The sequence below is a fragment of the Xyrauchen texanus genome, chromosome 41 (genome assembly GCF_025860055.1).
Source record: "Xyrauchen texanus isolate HMW12.3.18 chromosome 41, RBS_HiC_50CHRs, whole genome shotgun sequence".
NCBI lineage: Eukaryota > Metazoa > Chordata > Actinopteri > Cypriniformes > Catostomidae > Xyrauchen > Xyrauchen texanus.
Window position 1 is genome coordinate 2,392,202 of NC_068316.1, and position 11,607 is coordinate 2,403,808.

The 11,607-nt window shown below is 41.4% G+C and overlaps 1 protein-coding gene across 1 annotated transcript; it reads left to right on the plus strand.

The window, feature by feature from the left end:
* The first annotated feature begins 1,049 nt into the window (after positions 1–1,049).
* On the plus strand, positions 1,050–8,815 carry aoc1 (amine oxidase copper containing 1). The gene is made up of 5 exons (XM_052113358.1): positions 1,050–1,161; positions 4,587–6,138; positions 6,303–6,591; positions 6,738–6,870; positions 7,819–8,815. The coding sequence occupies exons 2-5, from the start codon at positions 4,602–4,604 to the stop codon at positions 8,086–8,088; spliced, it is 2,229 nt and encodes a 742-aa protein (XP_051969318.1). The 5' UTR covers positions 1,050–1,161; positions 4,587–4,601; the 3' UTR covers positions 8,089–8,815.
* The last annotated feature ends 2,792 nt before the right edge of the window (positions 8,816–11,607 follow it).

Sequence of the window (11,607 nt, forward strand, 5' to 3'; positions counted from 1 at the left end):
TCCACTAACTAAGAACGGCCATGCACCACCACCCACAGAATCGAGAAAGAGCTATCAATCTGTCAATTAGCGCTGTAATTAAAGGAAGCTTCTTTTACCACAGATCTACTGCAAAAATGTACAAATTTATTTCAAGTAAAGACCTGGAAGTTGCCATCCATTCTTTAATTACATCACGGCAACACATTGTACATTGGCCTCCCTGAATCTGCTTTATCACATTTACAGCCTCTTCAAAATGCGGCAGCCAGGCTGTTAACAGGGTCGAAAAAGAGGGATCGTATATCCCCTATTTTAGCATCTCTTCACTGGGTTCCTGTAAAGTTCAGGGATGAATTTAAAATCCTTCTCTTTGTGTTTAAGGCACTCAGCGGATTCATGCCTCAATACATTAGTGACCTTCTTCTCCCTTGTTCTCCCCCTAGAGTGCTCAGGTACTTCTTTTGTATGTGCCCCAAAGGTGATCGGGCCTTTTCTGTCGCTGTGTCCAAACTTTGGAATAGTCCCCCCTTTCATGTGAAGCCTGCTCCTGCATTAGCTATTTTCAAATCCTAGCTTTTGATAATATTTAAATATCAGGTGGTATATTCCTTCATGTGTTTCCATTGTGTATCAGGATTGTACAGCACTTTGCATGAACCTCTGCTGTTTTCATATGTGCTTTATAAATAAATCTGGACTTGACTTGAGTAAATGATGACAGTTTTTTGGTTTTGGGTAATCTATCTCTTGAACAATTCCCAGTGTAATGATTGCACTTCAATGTGGCATGGATTCTAATGCATAGACAAGCTGCAAACTGACCAAAAAGCAATCCAGAAGCAATTGTAACACATGTCAGCATGCAGCTCTCAGATATCAATCCTCAATTTTAGATGTACACAGAACCCCAATGTGATACTCATCCTCCTTAAGATGTGATTTTCCACAAATGTGCACTGATGATGCAAGCAGAGCCATCAATCATGTCAAGCTATCGTTCCTCTTGAAGTTTTATGACCATCTGCTGGCCAATCACCTTCCATAAATGAGCTGTGGGTGGTTGATAAAAGCACAAACAGAACAGAGTTCACAAGAGAACCGCTGTATCCACTGGCTGATCCAACAGAACACATTTTAGCTGCATTATCGAGCCTGAACACTTGGAAACAGTCGCTGAAGGTAAGCTAATTCATTTATTTTAAACCTATGCTATTATATATCATGTCTCACTACATTATACTCTTAAGTAGAAAATGAGTCAATGGACCCTCGTGCAAAGGAGCGTTACATAATTGTGTCATAAAATCGATGATGCTGCAGAACATGTTTGAAAGGGAGTGTAGAGAACAAATAGAAGCACAGGAGAAATCAACAACCTTTGTGCTGTAAAACCTCTCCTGAAGGACGTCAAAAGCTTTAGATGGTACATTTCTATTCCAAGTTAAGGTGTCATTTCGACCACCCTAAAATGGGTCAAACCTGACCAATGATGGGTGTAATCTGATTACAAAGTAATTAGTTACTGTACAGTCGTAGTGTACTGCGTAGCATTTTAAATGATTGTAATCATATAACAGTTAATCAAAATTAATTACTTTTAACACTTGGGTGACATTATTATGTAGAATCCATTTGAAACGTACATCTGTTTCACTCGTATGGACAACGACTTTTATTTTTAAAACAAACCATTAAGTGAAATGTTTTTATAAAGTAACATAAAAGCAAAGTTATTTTTATGTGATTACTTTCTCCATGAAGTAATCAGTAAAGTAATTAGATTACAGATTTAGAGAAGTAATAAGTAATTTTAGTGGATTGCTATTTTTGAGTAACACACAACACTGTACCTAACATTGTCCGAGTGGGTCAAATAAATACGCTATAAAACGTGCATCCAAGGAACGCAACTCAAGTCTCTAAAAATGCGTGTGCACAGTTCAGTTGAGAGATTAAGTTAACCCTCTTTAATGTAATGCTGTTTTACTGAAGCAAGCTGTCTGCAGCAATAGCATAAAATAACAATTGACCAAAACGTGAACAAAACTGAAATAAGAGGGGGAGTTCAATCTGTCAATTAGATGCATGTGAGAATTGCGTTCGGTACTATAGCAACCGTAGGCTGCAGGTGTGTTTTATATTTAATTCATCATTGGCCAGTAGAAAGAAAGTGCTATAGACTGAGATAGTGTGCAAAAAAACACTGGTGGTGTAGTGGGCTAAAGCACATAACTGGTAATCAGAAGGTTGCTGGTTCGATCCCCACAGTCACCATCATTGTGTCCTTGAGTAAGACACTTAACTCCAGGTTGCTCCGGGGGGATTGTCCCTCTAATAAGTGCTCTGTATAATACATTGGTACTCAGAAGGTTGCTGGTTCGATCCCCACAGCCACCACCATTGTGTCCTTGAGTAAGACACTTAACTCCAGGTTGCTCCGGGGGGATTGTCCCTCTAATAAGTGCTCTGTAAGTCACTTTGGATAAAAGCATCTGCCAAATGAGCAATGTACATTTACAAGCCTTGCTCAAGGACACAATGGTGGTGGCTGTGGGGCTTGAACCAGCGCCCATCTGATTACCAGATTACCATTTATGTGCTTAGACCACTACACCACCACCACATCCAATGTAATATAGAGGAGAGTTATAAAAGGTTTAGTATAAATAAATACAACTATTAAGAATAATAATGAAATAAAACTAATCAATTCATGTTCCTGTTTTAAAGAAGCATCCCCCTTAGACACAAATGCACTGTGTTTGATCCAGTAATTCAAACCCTGCTCTTACTATTACAGTCCTCAGGATTCCAGAACAAAACGATGGATTAAGAGGAAGTAGGGTTAAAAGGTGATGATCATAAACAGCCCTTACTCAAGTGGTTACATCCAGTGAGCATTTTGTTTTATCTGTTTCCCATCTAAGTCAAGGAAGTGCAGAGGAAGTTAAGAGGAAGATGTTTGGTCGTTTCACCTTCATATCTTTATTGCCATAATTTTCTGATGGTTCACTGTACAAAGAACGCACCGGTTCACAAGGGAGCTTGAGAAACTGTAATCTCTGATTGAAATGATAGACATGCTGAAAAAAACACCTTAGAATCCAGCATGGTCATTCTGGTCTTGCTGATTAAACCAAATGCAGACTGCAAGTTTTTAACGGCCCTTTTACGATGTGATTGTTGCTATCAGCGATCAGTCCGATCCACTATCAGACTGTATGATAACGTAATCCTAGTGAGATCTTTGGTAAAAGTAATGGCATACTGTGCGGCATTATGTCAGACTATACGATACATATCATCAATTGTGTCTAAATGGGGGGGAGCATTGCGTCCCTAGATAAGACTCCCAATTTTACCCTATGATAAGGGAACTCTTTGGCGATCCCCTGAATTTGTCTCATACAGCAATCATACAGTTTATACCCAGCTTAAGGTACACTCTCTATCTCTAGTTTGGTATTTTTTCACTCATTTTAGGTGCATATTTGTTCCCTAATACCTAATGTGTACCATTTAAAGGTGCATGTATGTGCTTTGTTCTTGAAAATCTAAGGCGGGGTCCCAAGGTGTGTGCATTCAAAGGACAAAGCTCCCCAGGAAGGCAAATAGCAAATGTATGATCTCTTAGAAAATCAGCATAGAAACTTTCTTGCAAAGATACCATCTCACATCCAACTGAGCAAGAATTGGCTCATTGTTGTCTTTTTCTTGTTTACATATGTTCTCTCTCTTACTCCCCCCTCCTGTCCCTCTCAGCTCAAAATCACCTTAAATCACACTTAAATCTTGTAGGTAAATAAATGTCTAATATGTCTAGCTATTCATGTTTCATATCATTGAAAAGGTCTCAGTGTGACTGGTATGAAGGTCTCTGTTTTACAGTTGGCTTAACTGTAAAATACACAAATCAGACTTGGTATCTAATGTCATTCTGCTTCTCAAGTACATTTTTTTAAGGATTTTTAAGATGTTAACTTGAAAATAAGACAAAAAACTGTAAGGAAATAATTTTTGGGAGTGTGCATGTACAAAAAATATCCCCTTTAGGGGTAGTACCCCAGTGACAGCCCTTTAATCTAAGGCAGTTTAGTACTTTTTTTCTGAGAGTGTACTGTAGTTAAGCCTGGTGGGCACACCAGCATTAACAAGTTTCCCAAAGAGTTTTGTTTTTTAGGTGTATTTTATCCATGTAAAGTGATATGGGATGTTCTATGGGGTGGCTCAGGTGTTAGAGCGGGTCGGCCACTAATCACAGGGTTGGCGCCGGGCGGTTGGATTCCCGGCCCACATGATTCCACATGCCGAAGTGTCCTTGGGCAACTTTTTTCTGAGAGTGTACTGTAGTTAAGCCTGGTGGGCACACCAGCATCAAAAACACAAAATACAGTATGCTAATGACCAACATGTTTTAACAAGTTTCCCAAGTTGCTCCCAATGGCAGGCTGGTGCCTTGCATGGCAGCTCTGCCACCATTGGTGTATGAATGTGTGTGCGAATGGGTGAGTGAGTCACAGTCTAAAGTGCTTTGAATACCATTAAGGTTAAAAAGGCGCTATATAAGTGCAGACCATTTACCATTCTATGTGTGGCTTGTTCAGTTTTCAGGGGCCAACATGTGGTTATCCTGGATGGTACTCTTGACTTCTCTGGCTGCTGCAACCTCTACATTGAGATCACGAGAGTGGGCTCATCATGGAGCTATGATGTTTGCAGATCTCTCTCCTCGAGAAATGAATGCCGTGAGGGACTACCTCTACTCCTCCAGCGAGCTGGGCCTCACTTCAGCAAAGGACAAGACCCTCAAGAAGAACAGCATCCTCCTGATGGAGCTGCATGTTCCTCGCAAACATGAGGCTCTTCGTGCTCTGGACAGAGGGCAGGCAAAACCTCCACGACAAGCACGTGTGGTGGTACAATTTGGTAACCAGGCGAAGCCAAATGTGACGGAGTACATTGTTGGCCCCCTGCCTTTCCCTAAATCCTACCTCGTCAAGTCGTTCAAGGGTGACAAGCTCATACAATTTGAGTCAAGACCGATTTCTTCTGTGGAGTATCATCACCTCAATAGGGTTTTGGAGAAGATAGCAGCTAAAACAAATAAGATTCTGCACGAAAGCACCGGCTTCACCTTCGGCAACTGCACAGACCGCTGTTTAACCTTCTCAGACATTGCTCCTCGAGGGTTAGCATCCGGTGAGAGGCGGTCATGGGTTATGCTGCAGAAGTTTGTGGAGGGCTACTTCATCCACCCCATCGGCTTTGAGATCCTCATTAACCACAAAGATTTGGATCCCGAGAAGTGGGCAGTGGACAAGTTATGGTACAATGGGCAGTATTTTGACAGTGTGGAAGAACTTGTGGAGAAGTACGAGAAGGGTACGATCTCTAAACTCAAGTTGCCTGAGCATGATGAGCAGGATCTTTTCTCCACCTACATTCCTCGAGGACACATGAACACACGGACCAACATCCACGGGGCAAAGCTTGTGGAACCCCAAGGCCCCAGGTACCAGGTGGATGGGAACTTTGTGGAATATGCCGGATGGTCCTTTGCCTACCGTGTTCGCTCTTCTGCTGGGCTGCAAATCTTTGACTTGCGCTTCAACGGGGAAAGAATTGCCTACGAGATTGGTCTGCAGGAAGCCATTGCCTTCTACTCTGGAGATACGCCAGCCGCCATGCAGACCAAGTACATTGATGCAGGGTGGATGATGGGCACCTCAGATTTTGAGTTGGCACCAGGGATTGACTGTCCAGAAATTGCACATTTCGTGGACCTTTATCATTACTACGACACAGACAAACCTGTACGCTACAAAAATGCCCTCTGCATCTTCGAGATGACCACAGGTATTCCTCTAAGGAGACACTTTAATAGCAACTTCCAAGGAGGTTACAATTTCTTTGGAGGCCTGGAAAACCACGTTCTTGTGATTAGAACTACTTCTACCGTGTACAACTACGACTACATCTGGGACTTTATTTTCTACCAGAATGGCGTGATGGAGTCTAGAGTGAGTGCCACTGGGTATATCCATGCAACGTTCTTCACAGAAAATGGACTGAACTATGGAGCCAAAGTTTACAACTATGTACTTGGAAACCTGCACACACACCTGATTCATTACAAAGTGGACCTTGATATTGCAGGTTAGCTTAGTTTCATCTTTATCTCTGTGTAGAATCTAATCTTAAATAGCAGTCCATGCTGTGCAAATGGCAAAATGCAAAGGTTATAACAAACATGCAGTGGCCAAATGTTGCAAATACGAGCAAACTGAGTAACGTTTTTTTATTCTGTCTCCTTTGAATAGGACGGGACAACAGCTTTGAATCCATTAATCTCAAATATGTCAACTTTACCAATCCCTGGAGTCCAGATCACACCATTCTGCAATCAAAACTGCACAAGACTCAGCATGAAACCGAACGCAGTGCTGCCTTCCGCTTTGGCAAGAATCTCCCCAAATATCTGCACTTCTACAATCCCAACCAAAAAAACAAGTGGGGGCATGAGAAGGGCTATCGAATCCAGTATAACTCGCATGCCAATAGTGTTTTGCCTCGTGGTTGGAAGGAGGAAAATGGTATTTCATGGTCAAGGTAATCCTTAGCTTTAGAAGGGAAAGTTCACTATTTGCCCAAGAAACTTCAAGATCCAGACTACATATTTGATCTTGGTTTTTAATTGTTTTGCAGCACCTAGTTTTGAATGACTCTTCATGACATTTTCTCTTTTCTGAATCCAGATACTCATTGGCTGTGACCAGACACAAGGACAGCGAGGTTACCAGCAGTAGCATCTACACACAGAATGACCCCTGGGAACCTCTAGTGTCCTTTGAGAACTTCATTCGCAACAATGAAAACATTGTTAACCAGGTAAACAAAGCTGCAAGACAGATGGCTTTGTGGAATTACTTAGATATTTGCTATAAAACTGTTCTGTAACACACTGCTGAAGGAAAATCTTAAAGTGATATTTCACCCAAAACTGAAAACTCTTTAATTATTTACTTATCCTCAATTTGTTCCAAAGCCATATCACTTTTTTCCTTCTTTTGCAAACAATGAAGGTGAACGGTTATGGACACGTTGAGCTCTAAAAATAAGATAAAAGCACCATAAACACACCATAAAAGTATCCCATAAATGTGCATTACATACATTTGTACACTGTCTGAAGCCATATAATAATGGCTGGATTGGTAATCTGACATACCGGGCATTTTCCCTGTGGGCCGACGCTCTTTGGGGCAAATCAGAGGCGGACTGGCAATCGGGAGAACTGAACGGGCCGGCAGAATGGGCAGAATGGGCCGCGATAAGCTAAAATGTGCCACCCGCGTTATGCAGAACGGACCACAAAATGCTGCAGCGATTTCAGAGAACACAGCCACCCCCCACCCCATCCCCCAACCCCAACCGCACAACAATTTTGGGCTAGTTGCCATGTAAAATCCTGGGCCGATTTCTCTTCCCAGTCCAACCCTGCATATAATAGCTTTGTGTTTTAAATAATCCGAAATGTCTCCCTAACATCTCTTTTGTGTTCCACGGAATAAGTCATACAATTTTAGAACAAGATGAACACGAGTAAATATTGATATTAATATTTACATTTTTGGTGAACTAATCCTTTAATCCTAGTTGTCAAAGACATTCTACTTCCTTTTGTAGTCCACACCATCTCCTGATGAAACAGCACTATGATGACCACCAAAGCGTTTAAACCGTTATTTGGGAGTGGCTAAAAGGCTCAACAAACAAATACATATTTGTAAAATAAAATTGAAAATACACAATTGACAATTACATACTCCTTTGCAGGATTTGGTTGCCTGGGTGACAGTCGGGTTCTTACACATTCCTCATTCTGAAGACATTCCCAACACTGCGACTCCAGGAAACTCTGTGGGATTCTTCCTTCGCCCCTTTAACTTCTTTGACGAGGACCCCTCGCTCGCATCCCGCAGCACCGTCATCGTGCGACCTGATGAGAAGGGCCAGCCAAAGGTTCAGAGATGGACACCAGAGGTCGTAGGTCACTGTGTCTCAGACAAGCCATTCTTCTACAACGGCACATACAGCGGTGTCTAGACAAAGACTGAAGCTCATTTCATGTTGTCTTAAAGTGTTTTTGTGCTGTATTTAAAATGCTAGAAAAAGCTCAGAATGTAGGACGTTAAATGATGATATGTTTCAAATATGTCGAAGCATAATAATGGAGTGCAATTTTTACATTATCCATGGAGTTAAACAAACAAAATCTCAAATTCCTTAAAGGCGCACTCAGTAACTCTTTTGTTTGTGTTATATTGGACTTACACTGACACCTAGTGGCTTGGATGCAGCATCATTCAAAATCAATATTTTTAAGTTTCAGATGTCACTGTAGAGATGTGCTATTCACAGTCACCTGTAAGTAATTTAATGCTTGAGTGAAAGTGTCCAATGACATGGCGGTTACTGAGATTAAGCAAGTTGTATTCGGCTGGTCATGTGATTCAAACATGGCAGCCCGCATGAGGGGACCCTCTCCATGTAAAATAGAACAGCTTTTAAAACGTTATTGTCTTTATTTTATGTGAGTGGTAATGATTTTACACATATATTTCAAAATGACAATTCATTTCTTAAGGAGTAAAACTTGGGAAAAATTACTGCACCTTTAAATGTAGAATGTGCAAAACAAACTGCATAAAAAACTTTAATGTGATCAAATCATAATGAGAATTGTTTGTATGTTGATATTTGGGGATGAATTTCATGAAAACATGTCCAGGTCCAATTTTACCCCCAAAATAAGAGAAAATAAAGATTTTGAGCATTAAGATGTTTTTGCATTATTTAAGCACATTCTCTCCACCACAGATTCTCTCTATGGACCCACCGCCACATCCAAAGGGGGGGAGGGCGCTATATTGCAAAAAATATAATCTATAATTTTAAGAGATAATTGTGCATTTCTGCATTCACTAACACATTTATGTCACTTAAAAAACTAAATAAGGCCTCAAAACATTTGCGGTGAAAATTAGCGCCCCCTAGAGGTAATGTGGTGGAAATAATAATATGAAAATAATAGTCCTTCACATAGAACATAAATGGACAAGTCATATATCAAATTAAAGCTCTCTCAGGACGGTACAGTTTATTTTGTTGCCCTAATAACACAGTTCGAAAGACACAAAGTATAATATGACTTCTGTGATCAAATACAAATTTGATGCTCTAATTGCTGCTGCTGTAAGCCCCAAATAGCTAAAAACTTTATATCTGCTTTTACCTTTAAACAAAGAGCCATTGTTTACTTGTCTGTGAGCTTGCTTGGCTGAATAATCCAATGTTATATCTTAGACGTCCAGAACAAAATATGACATCCAGAATGAAAGCATGCAAAACAAATCGTCATCAAATATGTTTTCGACTATTGATGATAAAATGACATCATAAAGAGGAGGATCTCATCTGTCTAATGACCCCTAGATTGAGCTTGTAGTCCACTCAGAGGCCGATATATTCAATGAAATAATGACGGTGTTGCTTGAACTGAACATTAGACTGAATGTCTATGAACGAGCACATCTGTGAGGGGTAAAATGTGTTAGAGCGCCCCCTACAGTTCACATCTGTGAGGGGTAAAATGTGTTAGAGCGCCCCCTACAGTTCACATCTGTGAGGGGTATAATGTGTTAGAGCGCCACCTACAGTTCACATCTGTGAGGGGTATAATGTGTTAGAGCCCCCTACAGTTCACATCTGTGAGGGTATAATGTGTTAGAGCGCCCCTACAGTTCACATCTGTGAGGGGTATAATGTGTTAGAGCGCCCCTACAGTTCACATCTGTGAGGGGTAAAATGTGTTAGAGCGCCCCTACAGTTCACATCTGTGAGGGGTAAAATGTGTTAGAGCGCCCCTGCAGTTCACATCTGTGAGGGGTATAATGTGTTAGAGCGCCCCTACAGTTCACATCTGTGAGGGGTAAAATGTGTTAGAGCGCCCCTACAGTTCACATCTGTGAGGGGTATAATGTGTTAGAGCCCCCTACAGTTCACATCTGTGAGGGGTAAAATGTGTTAGAGCCCCTGCAGTTCACATCTGTGAGGGGTAAAATGTGTTAGAGCGCCCCTACAGTTCACATCTGTGAGGGGTAAAATGTGTTAGAGCCCCCTACAGTTCACATCTGTGAGGGGTATAATGTGTTAGAGCCCCCTACAGTTCACATCTGTGAGGGGTATAATGTGTTAGAGCCCCCTACAGTTCACATCTGTGAGGGGTATAATGTGTTAGAGCCCCCTACAGTTCACATCTGTGAGGGGTAAAATGTGTTAGAGCCCCTGCAGTTCACATCTGTGAGGGGTAAAATGTGTTAGAGCGCCCCTACAGTTCACATCTGTGAGGGGTATAATGTGTTAGAGCCCCTACAGTTCACATCTGTGAGGGGTAAAATGTGTTAGAGCGCCCCTACAGTTCACATCTGTGAGGGGTAAAATGTGTTAGAGCCCCTACAGTTCACATCTGTGAGGGGTATAATGTGTTAAGCGCCCCTACAGTTCACATCTGTGAGGGGTAAAATGTGTTAGAGCCCCTACAGTTCACATCTGTGAGGGGTAAAATGTGTTAGAGCCCCTACAGTTCACATCTGTGAGGGGTATAATGTGTTAGAGCCCCCTGCAGTTCACATCTGTGAGGGGTAAAATGTGTTAGAGCCCCTACAGTTCACATCTGTGAGGGGTATAATGTGTTAGAGCCCCCTACAGTTCACATCTGTGAGGGGTATAATGTGTTAGAGCCCCCTACAGTTCACATCTGTGAGGGGTATAATGTGTTAGAGCCCCTACAGTTCACATCTGTGAGGGGTAAAATGTGTTAGAGCGCCCCTGCAGTTCACATCTGTGAGGGGTAAAATGTGTTAGAGCCCCCTACAGTTCACATCTGTGAGGGGTATAATGTGTTAGAGCGCCCCCTACAGTTCACATCTGTGAGGGGTATAATGTGTTAGAGCCCCCTACAGTTCACATCTGTGAGGGGTAAAATGTGTTAGAGCGCCCCTGCAGTTCACATCTGTGAGGGGTAAAATGTGTTAGAGCGCCCCCTGCAGTTCACATCTGTGAGGGGTAAAATGTGTTAGAGCGCCCCCTACAGTTCACATCTGTGAGGGGTAAAATGTGTTAGAGCGCCCCCTGCAGTTCACATCTGTGAGGGGTAAAATGTGTTAGAGCGCCCCCTACAGTTCACATCTGTGTATTGTGATGTAATGTGATAGAGAAAACAAATTTTTTCTAGTGTTTGCTGCCACCTAGTGGAATAAAATAAGATGTTTCAAAGTGAAACAGAACCTGAATTACATGCTTACAAAGTTAATTAAACAAAAAAATAAGTTTTTCCAAAGGAACTTTCTGTTTATCATAAGATTATAAACACATACAATATTATTTATAAATAACTGAAATCTTTTTATTTTATTTTGTCAGTTCTCTGAATATTTAGACCAATTTTTTTTGCAATTTGTCCAAAGTATGTTTGTATGGTGAGCTTTTAAATTTGAGTGTTAAACATTGTGGACAGCAGCCCAAAAATGCACCAGAGTTTAATGGTTATAGTGCAAATATATT